The sequence below is a fragment of the Actinia tenebrosa genome, unplaced genomic scaffold (assembly GCF_029948245.1).
Source record: "Actinia tenebrosa isolate PJP-AT-01 unplaced genomic scaffold, QUT_ActTen_1.0 PGA_scaffold4__44_contigs__length_22323623, whole genome shotgun sequence".
Lineage (NCBI taxonomy): Eukaryota > Metazoa > Cnidaria > Anthozoa > Actiniaria > Actiniidae > Actinia > Actinia tenebrosa.
The window spans coordinates 6179503-6197450 of record NW_028292581.1 but is presented as its reverse complement, the minus strand read 5'-3'; the positions used below and the strand labels follow the sequence as shown (position 1 = coordinate 6197450).

Below are 17948 nucleotides of genomic sequence, written 5' to 3'. Positions count from 1 at the left end.
AATTGCCATAAGAACTATACTGTATTACAGACTTGTGCACTGATCAATTGTAGTCAGAATGGAAAAGGTAAAAAGTGGGTAGAGTTTTTCACACTTTGTCTGTGAGTTAGTACTAATATTATTTGTTGTTCAAAATAGTGCTACATCTCTGTTGCTCTGTGTTTCTGTTGCTCACTATTCATTGGTTTATCAATAGACAGATCTAATTGTTTAGTATTTTAGTGCCTGTTTTATGCATGATCAGTTGTGTCTGGCCACTCAAACCAGTACCTCATGATCAAGCAGCCACAAATAGCTAAGCCTAAAAGTCTAGATCAAAAATTCTGAAATTTATACAAACTTATATCGGATCCCTTATATCATAGCTAGAATCGGTTGCGATGACACTCCGACTACTGTCATGTTCTAGTAGGTTCTCTTTATTAATCCATTATTTTATTATATTGGTTTTATAAGTGCTATAAGATTTATAGTTTATAAAAGACCTATGAAAAAACTTTAAATACTGAATTCAACATTTTGAAAAAATTTTCGACGATACGGCGGCCATCTTGAATCGTATGGCATTATGGGTCGCCCAGGGGGCAAAGCAAGACAAAGATGTTGAAATGACGAAGTTGTGGAACTGTTTATCTATTTTAATTCATCTCTTGTCAAATTGTCTTGTTGTAAACCGTATATTTGCCCCATGAATGACCCATAATGCCTCGTGATTCGAGTTGACCGACACATCGTCGTGGTAGTCGATTGTTTATCATTTGGTTTTATCAGTCTAACATGAGACGCAAACATTCGCCTTTATTAGAATCTTGACTACAGACTACTGATGCCCTGAGATGTCTGGCTAACTTCTGTTTTTTTCCCATCAGTTTTACCAAGTTTATAGTTTATGATCTAACTATAATAGGCCCTTTGCAGCTCAGTAATCACGTGCTGAGCTAAGATCAAATGAATGATTCAGTCCCATGGGTGAAATTTACTGTAGAGCAAACACACTCTCTACAACGTCCCTGTGTCGAGAGATCGTAACACATCGTTTCATTGAGTCCATTACAAGTAGCTAAAAAGAATCACCAAGTTTAAAATAAAAACAAACATTTTGCTCTCCAGTACAGACACGTGACCGTTAACTGCAAAGGGTCTATTTTGTGTGTTTATGGAAATAAATGCGTGATAACACACAGCAGCCATGTTGGATGGCAGAAACCTTATCCATCTTTGTTATCGCCGGCTGGGAGCACGTGATTGATTAAATAGTCAAATACCACTGACTCCACTGGCACAGCTCCATTCACTATGACGTTAAAATCCCTTTGATTGGAATACAATCATAAATATCTTAACAACGTCCTCCCTTTGCGTGTCTAACGATTCAACTCACATACCTCAAATAATTCGTCTCCTCGTTCCCATCCTGCATAAGTACCTTTCACTGATATTTCCTTAGCAACACGTCCTCTTACTCTTTATCGACCGTGTCTTTGGTATCCATTCTATACTCTACTTGAACTGCCGCGCTATGGGACTTAACGTAACTCACACTGTTCTATCCTTGTCATCCATTGCTTTTCCAATATAAATTAATTTGATTAACGAAGCGGTAATACCCTCTTATAGCAAGCCTAAATGGAAATGCACCGAAGCCTTTCAAATAAAAAAGGATTTGTAATTTTGTGAATGACTGATCTTTCCTCATTTCCTAAATGACTCCCTGCCAGCCCGCCGTGATGGCGCCTTCGAGCTGATAAATCTTTTCGCTCCAAACAACTGCCGCGCTGGTGAAAAATGACAATTATTCGTTTCTCCTCTTTGATTGTGAAAAACATCTTTCTTTCTCTAAATTGCTTTACTTTCTAGTTCTTTCAAGTTCCTTTTTTTCTTTCTTTTTTCTTTTCTTTTCTTTTTTTTTTTTTCTTTCTCTCTCTCCTTCTTTGCTTGTTTTTTCTTCGTTTTCTCATTTTATCCTTTTATTTTTCTTTCTTTCTCTCATTCTTTTCTTTCTCTTCTCTGTTTCACTTCCTTTTCTCTTTTTCCGCTCTCCTATTTTTCGTCGTCCTTCAATTTAGAGAATCAAAGCCGTCAGTTTTTATTCAGACCCTAAAACTAGTAATTTTAAACACCCTTAATGACATTTTCATGATCAGGTTGGCTCCACTCACATCAATTTGCCATGTCGGGCTTCCTTAACTCGTAGTTTAATAAATGACTTGAATCATCCTTTCCGCTGATACCCAAAGATATCATGATAAATACCCCATCTAAGTGAAACTATTGGGCAACGGAACTCAAACAGCCGCGAACACTTAGCCAGAACGTAAATCCAACAAGTTATCGGGACCATCTTTATCGAGCAACATCTTTATATAGCAACATGTCGAAATGAATAAAGGCTTTAAAAAATCCCCTCCGGTTAAACTCAAGCTCCACTTTTGTATATTCAGTGTTGTGCGCGTGAAAAGACCATTCTCGTATGAAACAAATTTAGTGTCAAAACTCTTAAAATAACAAGTGCTCGAAAAAATATTTTTGATTTTTAAAGAACTTTTTTAGCATTGGGATGATGTAATAAGAGAAACCTTAATTTGAACCAACAGTGTGTACTTCATTTATGTGCGCGTGGGAATCTCGCAAAACTGAACTCAGTTGAGTGTCTCTCATTTCACGCGATAGATCGACGGGAGGGCCATGTTGACGTCGTCAAACAAACTCATTTAATACATTATTTCTGTTTTGGTTTTAAAGTATCTTTATCGTCCGCGCCTAAAGATACTCGAAAGAAAAGCATGGAAATACTTTCATTCGGGTGCGACGTTGTCGGTTTCCAGGCCCGCTGCTGTGCGGCTGCCGCAGGAACACTGCACTTACATGTACTTTACCAAAAGCTCTGATTTGGTTGTCAATCCAAGATGTCGATCAAAAGTTGCAATCGAATGCGAAGCACTTCAAGAACAAAAACCGAATATACTTATTAAAACACAAGTATAATTAGAATAATATCATCACTAATGTTGGACCAGAGATGATAAAATTGAGTATAGACAGAAATCTAAATTAATGAACGTATAGATTTGGAGAAATATCTTTATACCTAAAAAGAACTTAGAACCTAGCTTCTGGCAGGACTTGATCGGCGGTGTTTTAGTTATTAAAAGCTTTGCCAGTGTGGCTGTTTGGCATTGATCTTTAATTTGACCTTGGTTTTACTTTTACTCTCAATTTTCTGTGGTGGTCCTTTGGGTGCAACCAAATAATCAAAGAGGCACAAAAATCCAAGTTGTAAAAAACTTCAAAACAAAGCCTCAAAAGACTCGAAGTGGCTTAGAGGAAAGTCTGAAAAAGTGCTTTCGATGTCGTTTTTCTCTCTCTCTCTCTCTCTCTTTTGTATTCGACATAAATAACTGCCCTTGGACGTTTGAGAATCCCTATTGTGTTGTCGATATTAAACGATGACAGAAAGATTGCTTAACAGCTCTCAGGCACTGACCTCTGATTCCAAAACCATGGCCATTTTCCCCATTTTCCATCCAACTTTAGTATCGAATGTCCTGAACTTCATCACAATCATCAGGCCTCATTATTTCATCAACCTTCCAATTCTCTTCTGTTATTGTCAGTTACCGTTGAACCTTTTATTTTATACCTCTTAGTATTTCTGCTGCATGAACATGGTTTATGAATGGCTTCCACGGCTTGCGTGAAGTTCAAACTTTATTTTCAAGGGTTTGCGAACGATTTTCTTTTTTTATTTTCAGTTACCGTTGAACCTTTTATTTTATACCTCTTAGTATTTCTGTTTCATGAACATGGTTTATGAATGGCTTCCATCGCTTGCGTGAAGTTCAAACTTTATTTTCAAGGGTTTGCGAACGATTCAAAGTCTGAAACAAACCCATTGCCTATTACCACCAACCTTGAGTATATTGATAATGTTAGGCATTTTTGGGGCTTCAGTTTAAGATTATTAGCTAAATGCTTCCTAAGTTTTCATGCCGAATAGCACGCACAAAATATCGTAGGGGTTTATGGGGGCTCATCTAGTTTTTCGTCAGTCACAAAGATTTTTGAGTAGCAGAATGGGCTTCATTAGTCTTGGCGCAAAGAAGCCCGGCAAAGAAGCAACAAAAGAAAGTCCTAAAACTACAGCATTATTTTTTATGTACAAGTCGTTATATATATTTGAATATGTTTATGTGAACTCATCGCTAAAAGCGACAAGAGTTTTGCTCTTTGACTCTTTAACTCTTCTCAAGTTACTTTCAAATTGCTTTATCTCGGTCCTCGACAGATGGGGCATCGGGTCTTCTTGTCGATCAACCAGACACAGGTAGCCACCCAGAGCGTGATGAGAGAGCTGTCGCTGAATTCCCAGGAGAATCAGACAAATGATAAACGAAGGTCAAAAAGCGTTTCCTTTTGAGTCCAAATTTGGCAAATACGCCCTGAAAAATAACAAACCATCTAATCAATTTATCCAAAATATCCTTCTAGTTTATTTATTTTCTACTTTTGGCCTCTTGTGTTTACTTTCCCCAAATAAATGTGAACTTTTCCCTTTAAGAATCATTTTTATAAAGTTTGTTTTGTTTAAATAAAAGCTACCCCATGGAATAGTTTACATGAAAAGTGATCGAAATAACTGGTCGGGTCATCAAATGTTATCAAAAACGTCTCAATAGTCTGATTTTGGTCAAGCATTGCACGAGGACATCACTTACGACAAAATCAAAGCTAAGAGTATCCATTTTTAAAGAGAGAGAAAAAATTAAAACTCATAGACCGCATATAGATGTTAACGGGAATATGTTATGCAACGGAAAGTAATTCCAGACCGATATTCGCCTCTGCTGTGCAATAGGTAACATACAAAAAGAAGAGAACAAATCTCATTTAAAAATCTCGTTTTCTCTGGCCATAGACGTTTACTTTTACGTTCTAGCACCATTTTTGTCAAGGATACAAATGCGCACTATTATTAACATTACATTGCACTATGCTCTGATATCAGTTCATGTTTTGTTTGATTTCCAATAGCTAGCAAACCATAAGGTCCATCGAAATCAACGTCCACCAGACCTAATGGACCATGTATCATATACTATGCGCAAAAATGATTCCCAAACATCCATCAACATGCCAGTGAATTAAATAAAAGTTAATTACGTTAATCAAATCAAATTGAAATTTCTTAAAATAAAACTGTCCAATTTTTCCTACTTGAAACACTTGCCTTATGAGGTTGGTGTTTTTAGTCCGAAGAGAATGTTTTCTGTTCTGCGATGGTTGAGGCAGACGGGTTCGCTCGAGTCCGTACTTCAACAAAGATACAAAATACAAAAGGTCCTCTGAATAACGATCCTTTACGGTGGTTTTTAAGAGCTCTTATTCACATATCAATTGAATCAAGACTGTTTTTCTTTCAAGGTTTTCCATTTGTATAAGATTTGGTCAGTACCGACTGCCCAATTTATCGGTAGCCTTTGATGACTTGTGGCTCCAATTCGGTCGCCTATCGAATAAGAACTGATTTATAATTTATTTGGAATTGAGTTAAAATACGTATACGTTGCCCTTTCTAAGATACTCCACGCCCTGACAGCAAGATAGCTTGAGGGCGTCTTATTCCAGCTAAGCTTACGAAATTATAGATTTTTTAAAACCACTTCAATGTCCTATGGCAACTGGAGTTCATAAAATCAATGCGGAGTATATTGTGTAGCTCTTTGCTTGCATAATTTTTGCCCTTTTAAAGGAAGTGCGACTATCATCAAACCTCAAAAAAGGAGATTCAACAAACCTCGAGACAGTAATTTCGTGGAATTTTACCACTAAATAATTTTGGGGGGAAAGCCATGTATTCAATACAAAGTTATAATACTGTTGAATTGAAGGTTTTTTAATCGTTGTATTGTTCTTAATCAAGTTACCCAGCCGACAATATACTGCTCGGCAGTGATAATAAAGACTTGCATGATCTCCATAGACACTCTAAAAAAGCTGATACCTATCGTCTCATCATATAAAGAGACGACATTGATCATTAGTACATTGCAGTTGATGACCGACGAAGGTGAAAGAAAAGTTGATCAATTGACACGATGGGAAGCCCTCGATGTTTAGGAGTTTTTGGCGGGCATTACTCCGAGATTGAGAATATTCGAAAACTCTTTTTAATCCTATAAGTTTCTTGGCTGTTATAAGATATACAAAAATGAATTTCAAAATCCTACTTTCTGATTTCGCTTGAGACATTTTTCCGTTAAACTTTTTAGCCGATTGATTTATTGTTTTCAGGTGGTAAGGTAAACAAGGAAAAATTGTCGAGACAAGCAAGCAATCTAGTTCTGAAGAATCTTATATGATTAACCATTTAAAAAGCAGTTTGTGAAATTCTTAAGAACAAGAAGGAAAAAAAAATGAACTAGTGGACAATCCATGGATAAACCGTACTTTTCGATGATATACATCAGTTTGTTTTCGGATTTTAACTTCGTTTCATTTATCTATTTCAGTGTGTTTAATGTTACTTTATGGCTATACATTGTCGATCAAAATCATTTCACGGAAATGTTTTAAGGTTTCGAAAGTGTCTACTCCAAGCATATTTTAGCTCCTAGTGAAGTTGACGACCAGTGCTTTTTGCTAAAATGTGGTCGAAAAGTGAGCTTCATTAAGGCACGTGCTTAAAAACCTTCTTTGAAACCATAAAAAGAAATCAAATGTTAACTATATCTTTCCTTTTCATTTTGTGAGTATCTTTTACACTTGAAGGAGAGAAAAGATTTTGATAACATTGACCATAGAACTGGTTTATGGAGATAAGAGTAAATGATTCAGTATGTATTGTTATGCTATCTCGTTGTTTTTCGATGGTGGTTTAAGATAGAGATAAGGGCTAGGACTTCAGATATAAACAATATAAAACATTAGAATCGATGTTAACTTGTTCGTTGAATTTTTACACTACCTTTCCGTCAGAAAACTATTCAAAATTTAAAGTCAAAATTAATATTCTTCGATCTCATCTAGCGTTTTTAATCCGAACAGCATAACTCTCAGAACGGTCGTTTTCGATGTAAGCCTAAGTTCATAATGAAAGTTTGACGTCTTGGATTATGGCTGTCAAAACATGCAAAAAGCATGGCTTCAAAGATCAAAAAGCAAGCTGAAAACTGTTAACAAGTTAGCTAGTGATCGTTAATAATCTCAATGCAATTCAATTTTCGGGGAAGATAATGAAGTTTGCCATTCAGTGGTAAAAGATCAAACAATAAGAAAAGAGTTCTCCTTAGTTTGCCGACGGTCGCCATACAAATTCAGTCAAAACAGTGCTGGAAAAAGTAGTTTCTTTTCTAAGGTCGCCACGCTTTACACTTCACACAAATCGAAAATAGAAAGACACTTTTAGTAATATAATCCTCTGATATTGCCAGCTAAAAGCATGCTTTGAACAAAGCAGAAACAATGGACCAGAATTACAGCTTCATTGTACACGAGGGTGAGACAATTTAATAAACTGACAAGGAATGGTTACTTTAGATGATTAGATCGATGCCTATCGCTCATTTTCCTTCATGCTCAATTAACTAGTTTGCCAAACACGACACAAATTGGTCAACTCGTCTAATGACTTACTCCAGCTTCCACCTCAAATTGGTCAAGGTTTATATCAAGGGTTCTCATTTACCTTCCCTGTGCCAACAGGAAAAGAACTGTTGTTGGAAGGGATAAACTGAAGGGCTTGAATCGGTGATCCGGTGTTATTTTGAGGGAATAGTAATCCTATACGCTTTACAGGTGCCGTTTCTCAATCCTAAAAGCAGAGGAAAGCGAGTATACAAATGAGTATTCATGCTCTTGACAGTTTTGCGGGTGGTTTTTGAATGAATAAACACTACCCTGTTCCGGAAACACCATCACCAATCAGAATAGGATAAGAGCGAACATACATTATGTTAGACGCCAGGCTAAGTACAAAATTTCCAAAAGATGTCGCTAGAATCTTTTGAAACTAGATGAGTGTAAAACATTGCGAAATGTTTGGCACTCGTCATGCCAAAAATCCAAGCGAAAAGTAGGGAAAAATCCGGAGTTGTACCTTGAAAAATTTCGATCACCGCCCAGTTTTTTTCCGCAGTTGTCGAAGGCAGTTTTTGGTGTAGGTTCGTACCGTGCTACCGTGTCAACGCACCGTGTTTATATTCAGCCCTATCTCCTGGATTTATACCTGTAACAAAACTAGATTTGTGCCTAATTTTGTTAGCAGACACAGATCATTTGATTACTATAAGACGCCAGTGAGTTTTCCAGGTCATACAAACGATAAAAGACAAACATTTTGTCAATCTTAAGGCTGAACTTTGTCAAGCTTTAAGTATTTATTTTTCACTAGTTACACTGAATTATTAGAACAAGGGTTAAATATAGTTAAGCTATTTATTTTATGGTTTCAAAGCTATGAAGTTTGTTAAAAACAAAAATTAATCTTACTAAACAATTGCATCCAATTGAATAAGCTGTGTTTTGGTTATTTTTATCGAAGGCTCAAAAACGATCATCAAAATGCTTGTGATAAAGATAACCCTTCCAATCAATGGATTAACAAACCTTCCAAGGCAATTTAGACGATACGCTCAGTTAGCAAGTTCTTTACAAAGTTTTTGAAAAGTATTAATTATTAGACAAATTATGTACTTTTCCCAATAAATTTAGCAATGACAAAATGATGCCGAAGTGTCATCATCATTTATAACTCTACTATTCCGCCCTAAACTTTGGTGTCGAAAATGTTGCACAAATATATCTTCAAGAACTGACCAGTTATCTATCGATCAATGCTTGGGAAGCTTTTTGATAATAAGTAACAAATGAAGAGAATTTGAGATTAAATAAAAAAGGCAGATGTTAGTCTGTCCATCGCTAATGCATGGAATCATTGACTCTTTCTGTCGGTGAAAAAGTCGCCATTTTTACAAAAAAGAACTTCATTTTGTAGATTGTTTTATTGAACTGTAAATAAACTCAAAGACCGTGAGGTGCGAAAAAACAGCAGAAAACACGAGTTGCTCTAAGTAGCATAAACACCTATCAGATCTAACAAAGAATTGATCAAATATTTGTTACGTGTGCCAAAGTTTATTCAAGAAACAAGTTGGAAAGCCTCAAGAAAAGTGTTGTTTGCAAAGGGCACTAAGATTACAATGAAGAATATTCTGGCATTTTATCTATTCTGTCTTCCGTCTTCCATACATAAAATCGATTTTAGAAAATAGGATTGCCTTAAAGCGAGGGTAAAGAAGCCGTTGAAAAAAAAACCAAATTAATATTTTACAAAAACGTTTTTACGTTTGGTGAGGTTGTATACAGTTTGCCTTCCCGCTCACATTCGGCCATCAATCATCAAAAATTTCTTTTCGGAAGAAAAAGTTCTCAATCAGTCAAAATGATTTCTTCGGTTATCGTACCTTTAAGGCGGCTCCGATCTTGGTAAAAGTACTAATATAACATTATGAAGTGCAATGCAAGTCCATGATTCTAGCTAAATAAACATCTATAAAGGGAAGATGAACTGAAGAACGAAGCGTGGCATGTGCACGTACCGCTCAATAAATAATACAGCCATTATCGTCTTTTCTCTGACATAAACCTAAGCAAACAGACGCAACTCTTACTGTGTTAAAAACTCACCCAAAAGGCATTAAGAAAATTATAGGAAATTAGTTCAAACTGAAAGCGATTACCTTGAAAAGGATGATTTTTTGAAAGGACTCACACGTGTATTTATTGATGTTCCACGGTTTGGACCAAGTTTTTGGCGATGATTTTTGGTGTTGGCGCGTTGTTCAGCCGGCGGAGTTGAATCAACTAACAGCAACTGAAATCCGGTGTGGGAATGAAAGCATTATCCCGATAAGATCAGTCTTATATGGTTTAAAAAGATCCTTCAACTGTTATAGCTGAAACACCAGTAACTGACCATCTCATTGAAAACAAAACAGTTTTCTTTTTCCATTGAAAGGAAAATTCTACTTGAAAGGTTTCTTTCAATGTTTCTTATAAGATTTCCATTTTTTTTTTTTTTTTTTTTTTTTTTTTTTTTTGAAGAAGGGAAATTGATAATTGAAAAAGCTTCTTTGAGCTCGGGTTTGAAAACAAAATAAGTAAACTATATTTTCTAAAAGCAGACCGCGAAAAGACTTAGCGAAAAGGGCAAAGTTGCCTTACATCACCGGCAAGACCATCAGAAAACGACAATGATTCCCGCTAAAATTCCAGAAGTCAGATTCGATAATTCAATCTAAAAATCTAGTCGAAAATCTTTCAAGGTTAAGGGGATGGTAATTAAATGTTTCTCTTTTATCGCTAATACTACTTGTTAGTCGTCGCTTCTTATCTCCCAGCAAACAAAAACGAGTCAACCCTGGGGGTCGGTTAGGTCAGCCGTCTTCCATCACACCAAAGAGGTTTCGATGCTTTAGCCTCGGCTTTAAAGTGATTTATAAACACTTGAACAAGTCCGTGTAAATATTCTGGTTAAGGGAAGTTGTTTTGGGTTATTATCTTTCACGTTTTGGTAAGATATGGCCTTCTTTGTAGGGGGCTTTTGAGAAACACAGTTTGTTAAGATAAATAAATATCTCAGTTTATCTGGACACCAACTCGGTGAGAAACACTTTGATAATTGAATGCTAAAGTATTTTTAACCATGAAATTGAAGTTTTTACAATCTTCTTTTAAACGCTGGATTAAATGATAGAAGCGGTGAGGAAAAAGAAAAATGAATAATTCATAAAAAAAAAAACAGTGGCATCCACCTCACTGTACTTACCTCTATACACCAAACAGAATTGTAAATTCATTAACAAGAATTTTAGATCGTCTTTTCCATGGATCTGGTTTTTTAGTTGGCCGACAATCCACGCGAGTAAAGACTTATTCTATATCCTTTCTTCTCACTTTAAGATATTGTCACTGATTTTGTACGAAAAAGCTCACTTTCCCTTTCTACTTCAAGTCCACTTCCGATTTTTTTAGAGTGCGTCGTCAAACCTGTAATAAAAAGACCTTCAGTATATCAGAAAAGAATCCTGCAGTGATTTTTGTTTGTTGATTTGATGATTTTGTTTGTGAAAGATTGCCTTGATTGTACCAAGTTTGAATGGTATTTTTAACCAGTTTATTTTACAGTTAAAATCAACAATATTAGATAGCCTGACCTTTTCTTTTTCCATTTTCGATCATAGTGTTTCGTGTCTTTTTTCACAATCTTCTTATCCCACTTTCCTTCGCTTCTTGCTTTACAAACGGCGCATAATTTCATTAGTTGAATCTTTTTGTACCTCAATTTGCTAATTTTAATAGTTTTCTTTACTGCGCTTTTTATTTTCAATTTTTACTTCATAAAAAAAGATTGTTTCAACGAATTTCTTTGGTTACATTGTCGTGCGAAAATAAATCGAATTTACGACAAAAAAAGACATTTTTAATTTTTTGTTTTACTTTTTTTCTTGCAAAGCAGCTTTATTTATTATTTAATTCAATCTTTTTATCGTCCAAACATTCCTAGTTTGGTTTTTTTTCCCTACCTGTTATATCACAGGCAATAGTCATTTAGTCGGCTAATTTTTGAACTGGTTTAGTTGAGTACTGGTATGACACACAATAAGCTTTAAGCATAAAAATGACACTGCATTGCGGGTACTAATTAGTCTGTGAGCTAAACTGCGGACCAGAAAAATGCACGTGCCGGCAAGCAGCGGAGAACTCCAAAAGCACTTGAATTCATCTCAGTGTCCTTTTTCAGTTTTCGTGCCTTCATTTCGTGTCAAAATTCTTTAGATAGCACAACTTGTATAATGTTATTAAACTTACGTTATGATGTCGTTATTTTATTTTATCAAGGGAATTTTGTAAGCGTCTTTCAATTTGGTAAAGAGCAGAAAGCATTTTAGCCAACCTAACTAGTAGAGCGATTAATGCTCTGTTCCATTGACGTGATAGTCTGTCAATTAGGGCAATAACAAGGCTTTCAGCTAGTAGCATTACTAAATAGTCTGAATACTGAGTAATAATAACTAGAGCCTTTTGAGAAGAAGGTAAAAACTGCTGCAGTACTTAGAAAGAAGAAAAAAAAAAGGAGACTGAAAGAGACTGAAGGAAGGGGAAGGAGAAGGAGAAGAAGAAAGAGAAGAAGAAGGAGATAAAAAAGTAGGAGAAAAACTGGAAGAGGAAGACGAAAATAACAAATAATCTAGAGTTTGTACTCTCAGTGGTCAAGTGTGCCATCAATATCAGCTATATTTCTTACAATTTCGCTATTACGGGAATGTTATTTTGTTTTGCATGTGAAAGCGATATGTTTCAGTACACTTGAAACTGTTCTGGGGATTAAATCAACAACTGGCTTCATGTTGCAAAAAACTCGTACGTGGGGTTGAAATTCATGGCCCGATTGATTTTAGTCTTCTTTAATTTTAGTTCAGATCTGGAGTAACGAGAAACCATGTGAACCATGTGAAAAGCGTAAAAACAGCATTATATGATTTAATAAGAAGTGCTGTGGAAGCCTAAACCAGTAAGCCAGCCCATCTAAAAATAGTGAAAAACCTGCTTAAAAGTGTTGAATTGAATTTCATCAGGTGACTTAGTTTATCAGCATAAAAAAAATTTTTTTAAAAACATTTGTTCTTGCCTTTAATATTATCATTATTATTTAATCTGCGATATCTTTGAGTAATTTTATTTTTAGTTTGTAATTTTTTGTTGACAATTCTAAGTTGTGGCGAACGTGATCTTTATTCTCCTTTTGTAAGTCGGTTATATGGGATGGCATTAGTGGTATCGCCAGTCTTAAACATCATCGGGTCTTGTTACAGATTCATTTTAGTTTCGATTACTGGGGCCTCTTGAATCGATAAAGGGCTAGAAAAAGGAGAGACTTGGATATCGCCAAGGACTGTAAAGTACTGACCAGTGTCAACCAACAACTATATCCCAACTAATCCAGTATACTTGGATAATATTACCTAGCGGAATATGGCTGCAATTTTTGTTGATTTTATCTGGTTATTTAAAAGCTGGTTTTACTTGTTCATTTACTATAGTGCTTTCGATCTATTTTTTTAAAACCTAAAACCACTATGAAGACTTAAGAAAATACCAACAAGACCGGCAAGATAGAGAAAGAAAGAAAGAAAAAACAAATTAGAAAGTTAGAAAAGGAATGGAGAAAAGTGGAGAAAGATGAAAAAAAAAAAAAAAAAAGAAAATAGAAGAAAGAAGAAAGAAAAAGAAAAAGTAAAAAAGAGAGAGGGCTTAGAAAAGAAGAACGGAAGGAGGGAAAAGAGATGAAAGAGAGAAATATAGAAAAAAGAACTGAGCAAAAGAGAGCATAAAAGTGAAACACCGCCGCACGAGCAAAAATTTAGAGAGCATAACAAAAAGCGTCATGTTCTACTGGTACCTTTAATGACAATAAATGGACCTTTCTCAACACTTTAACAAAAGTATTAATTTCCAAGGCTAAAACCGCATAATACATGATTTATTACCAAGAACTGGACGCTTAAATTGCACCATTCAGTAAATTACGCAATTACTGTGAAAGATTCAAGATTTATTTTCGATAAAGATGTAATTTATTTTAGTTTGAAAGTATCTGGTCTCTTTTCGGTGATTTTGTTATTGCAAGGGGTAGAAGGTAAAAGGCCTTTATTGCTCTTACGAAACCCTATACCTTAAGAAGAAATTATATCTCAATATATAGTTTGATACTAAGCCTTCATGAATTTATTATTGGTTCATTGAAGGAAACACTATATGAAACAGAAATCAAAATCAATCTTTATGAAAACCCCTTCTTAACTGAAACACGAAAGTGATCTGGTTTAGACCTCAAATGGAACAGCGAAAAGTGATAGCCCGTGGGTAAGAAGATCTTCTGATTGGATTAACGATCAAGATATGGTTTATCCATCCTTTATTACATTCATTTACAAACAACCAACAAAAATAATTCTTCATTTCCAGTGATAGTCTATATTTCATTTTCAAGATTAGTGCTGTGTTGTAAAACCTGAAAACTGAGCTGAAATGTGATCACGCCAGCTCGTTATAGAGAGTAACTTTAAGAACATCCAGGAAGTAACATATTAGAGAAGTTTTTATTGCGTATTTTGTACAACACTTGTACCCGACACCTTCCCGCCCCCTTTCCCAAAACCCATCAAGCTGACGCCTTTCGTTTGCCCTTGTTAGAAACTATGGCACTAGTCATTTGTTTGCTTACTAAAGAAACTTGCTCTTTTGGAAGGTGAGAATGGGTACTTCTGGCTCAGATGTATCGGGATACTCAACAGCTTTCTTCTCTAGATTCAAATTAAGTAAAAATAAGAGGTGTCATATCGTTGACAGGGCAAGCTTACGCTACTCTTTGTCACCCCAATTGAACGAATTACTATTCAGCTTTTATATGACCCCGCAACTTCTCAAACTTTGCATTTTTTCTTTATTCATTTTAGGGATGGCTTTACTAGGGAAATCTGGTAGCCATATGGAAGTAAGACCCAGTATTTTTAACTTGACGTGTAGTTGCAACTAACGAACAACAAACACCAAACTACCTTTGTTCCCGCCAATCACAGGTTATAATATTACCTCTATTAATTAGCAAATTTCACTGCTAATAGCCTTATGGAATAAATGAAGTGTTTAGGGTAACGTTTCAAAGGTACGGATCGAATGGGATCACGGAAAGAAACACGATCCCCGACTATTATTACTATCATAATATTTTTCATACAATATTTTAATTTAGCGGCCTACAGTCCTTTCAATTAGTCAGTGACCTGAGGAAAGCGTTATGGCCAATGTAACTGTTATTAAGAGATGATAGACAGTCTACTGGCCTGTCTTATTCAAGTGCCCGTGCCGTAGCGGAAGTGCTTTTCTTGAAATACAAGAAGAAGATTGACATTGTTTCTATGGTATTTGGTTTAGCATCTCCTGAGAAAACTTAAAACCATCTGGACGATAAGGCTGGACCAATCAGAAAGCGGCTTTGGGGCCTTAATCTTAATTTAATAATGACAATGTCACGCTACTGAAAGAGAATTTGTCTGACGGCTTCAGAGTGACATTTGCTTCTTAACCGTGCGCTATTCGATGCCAGGCAACTATAAAGTGTGTGTGTCGTCTTAAGTTCAGACAAACAGACAATACAAAGAACTGAAAGGATAAACCGGTCCGCCGCGAGCAACAAGATCGTGCAAAAGAGGATGCTTCCCTCATTCAGTTTCACTCCAGAACAAGTTGCGTGCGTTTGCGAAGTTTTGCAACAAAGCGGAGACATAGAACGTCTAGGAAGGTTTCTATGGTCTCTTCCCGAGTGCGAAACCATCCAAAAGAACGAGAGCGTACTGAAAGCCAAAGCCATCGTTTCGTTCCACAATGGCAACTTCCAAGAGCTGTACCGTCTCTTAGAAAGCAGCAACTTTTCTCCAGCTTCGCATCCAAAACTGCAATCGTTATGGTTAAAAGCGCACTACTTGGAAGCCGAAAAGCTACGAGGTCGACCTCTAGGAGCTGTTGGCAAATACCGAGTACGACGCAAATTTCCACTGCCGAGGACAATTTGGGATGGTGAGGAAACTAGCTATTGCTTCAAGGAAAAATCGAGGAATATTCTACGAGAGTGGTACTCACATAATCCTTATCCTTCTCCTCGTGAAAAGCGGGAGCTGGCAGAGAATACAGGACTCACCACGACACAAGTCAGTAACTGGTTCAAGAATCGAAGACAGCGCGACCGAGCAGCCGAAGCAAAAATAAGGTAAGCCTGAACATCTTGTACCAAAACCATTGACTCAAAGTTTGAGTAAACTTTAGTTTGAGAAAACTTAATAGCTTGACATAATTCCTTTCGTCTGTTTATAAGGCATAATTTGAGAGGTTTATTCCAAAATTGTTTTAATTAAAGAATTTATCAAAGTACTCAAGATTCGGAAGTTGATTTGCCAAGTTAAACTAGTTCAGTAGATGCAAATTAAAACTGTCTTAACAGGTAGAAATGGACCATTACATACCGTTAAACGCTGACGGAAAGTATTGACTTGATAACTGTTAAGTCGACTTTGGAAGAGTTCTGGCAGCACGATGATTACTTGTTCGAAGAGTCGAGATAACGGAGGAAGGACAGCACAGCCGTCCGTCTTGCGCTACCAGTGTTCGTTTACCAACTATGAAATGACACTAATATAGGGTCGGAATAGTTTCTTTCACTGCTAACCTATATCTCAAGATATCACGCAACATAATGAGCAGCGATTATCAGACATGTATTTTGTTGCAGAGTCCTATGGTCTCTTTGATATGTTGATATGTTGGCCTGTGATACGTGATTAGCGAGCTAAGGAAAAAGAACACCAAATAGCTCGGTGCACGGCGAGACCCGCTTGAGTCCGTTTGTCGTTTGTCTCCACCTACCAGCACTTCGATGCTCTCTTACCGTGGTGGTTTTGATAATGTCTAACCCGTTAATTTCTTGTTACAGGGAACTGACAAACGACGCTCGAAACGGCAAGCTGTTATCTAACGATAAGCAAGGCAACATGGACGCCAAGAAATGCGTAACGACTGACTTTTCACAATGCTTGTCTCAAAGCATTCCAGTGAACGTGAAACTCGAAGTCGATGAAGCAACATTAATGGGAGTAGCACACCATGCAGACTCAGTAAATGATTTCAGCCAAGGACTACAGGACTCAAACATGTTAACCACTCTCACAAATTCGTTAGTGGGACTGTGAAAAGTCTGGTTAGATCTCAATCTTATTGTATTATTGTTCAGCCTTTCCCCTCATTCACTTTTACCACAAGACCAAGTCCAATTTCACTAAGAGAAGACGTTTATCGCAGAGGCTTTCAACGCACCAATAATAATTGCGTGTTAACTCAAATTGAAAATGTCACATCGACTTGTAACATTGAGCCCATTCACCAAAACATTAACAGTTTTAACGTAGAAGTTCGGCGACAAACTGTGTGTGTTTTTTTCACACGAATCCAATCAAGAGCGTTGTAAAGAAAACGGTATTTCCGCTCATCGTGAGAGGAGCTTAGTCAATCCCATGTAAAGCTTCAGTATACTTTTTTAAAGAAAAAAAAAAGAATTACATTCATCCTGCTCCTTTCGTTTACCTACCTTCGTTTGGCGATTAGAGCTTAACACACATTAACAGTGTGAAAGGAATCAACTTTGAATTGTCATTTACATTGTCCTAAGTCATGAGCCAATAGTCAATGTTTTGCTAGCCGTCGGCTAACCGAGTGTTACCAAGTTTTATCATGTATATGCCTTCATAATGGTAAACCTTACAAGTATGTATTCTTCAGATATTCAATCCCGATTGTACAAATTATATATACACATTATACATAATATTTGTACGAGGTAATGTTCTTTATACCATGCTACGCTAATTCAGGTGTAATATGCTTATTAAGGAAAACCTTTAGTTTTATTTGGGGTAGGATAAGCGGCTTCCTTACTGACGAGAAACCCTAGGTCTTTCCGCCAAAACCCATGAATCAAGAGAAGCTCATTTTACATTCGACCCCCATTCTCATATATCTCATATCATTAACTCCTTGGAAATCGAAAACCTAAAACCAATCGACCCGCATCATTTGGAATACGATAGATGGTGAGATTCGTGGCGAAAGGCTTCTCTTTTAGCGAAAACAAAGAGGAGAGTCAACCGTTTATTCGATACAACGTCTTCACTGCTGGTTGCTGACTCATTCATCGCGGTAAGAATATTTGTTAAACCAATGATAATTGCGTTAGTGTATATATTAGTTAAGTGTTGTTCTTGTGATAAAGTGCTGACGACTATAACTCACTCTAGTATTGGGAATTTTCGATTGCCGAGAAGGCGTCTTTGAATTTTCTA

The 17948-nt window shown here is 36.4% G+C and overlaps 1 protein-coding gene and 1 long non-coding RNA gene across 4 annotated transcripts; one reads left to right on the top strand and one right to left on the bottom strand.

The window, feature by feature from the left end:
- Window positions 1–3458: 3458 nt before the first annotated feature.
- On the bottom strand, window positions 3459–16551 carry LOC116306486 (uncharacterized). Of its 3 annotated transcripts, none has more exons than XR_004198288.1 (3): window positions 16080–16551; window positions 10826–11046; window positions 3459–4439 (listed from the first exon to the last, which is right to left on the bottom strand). It is a non-coding gene; the product is annotated as an uncharacterized LOC116306486 (long non-coding RNA). The 3 variants fall into 3 exon arrangements; XR_016121176.1 differs by lacking the exons at window positions 10826–11046; window positions 16080–16551 and adding exons at window positions 5228–5506; window positions 9738–10707; XR_004198289.2 differs by lacking the exons at window positions 10826–11046; window positions 16080–16551 and adding an exon at window positions 9738–10715.
- Window positions 15107–17434, top strand: LOC116306485 (homeobox protein six1b). Its single transcript, XM_031716555.2, has 2 exons — window positions 15107–15826; window positions 16547–17434. Exons 1-2 carry the CDS (start codon window positions 15273–15275, stop codon window positions 16800–16802), a joined length of 810 nt encoding a protein of 269 aa, XP_031572415.1. The 5' UTR covers window positions 15107–15272; the 3' UTR covers window positions 16803–17434.
- The last annotated feature ends 514 nt before the right edge of the window (window positions 17435–17948 follow it).

What these genes read in the sequence shown, in the direction of transcription:
- LOC116306485 (XM_031716555.2), top strand. Translation starts at nt 15,273, where the DNA reads ATGCTTCCCTCATTCAGTTTCACTCCAGAACAAGTTGCGTGCGTTTGC. An exon ending in GCAGCCGAAGCAAAAATAAG is followed by an intron (nt 15,827 to 16,546) that starts GTAAGCCTGAAC and finishes TTCTTGTTACAG; the next exon opens with GGAACTGACAAACGACGCTC.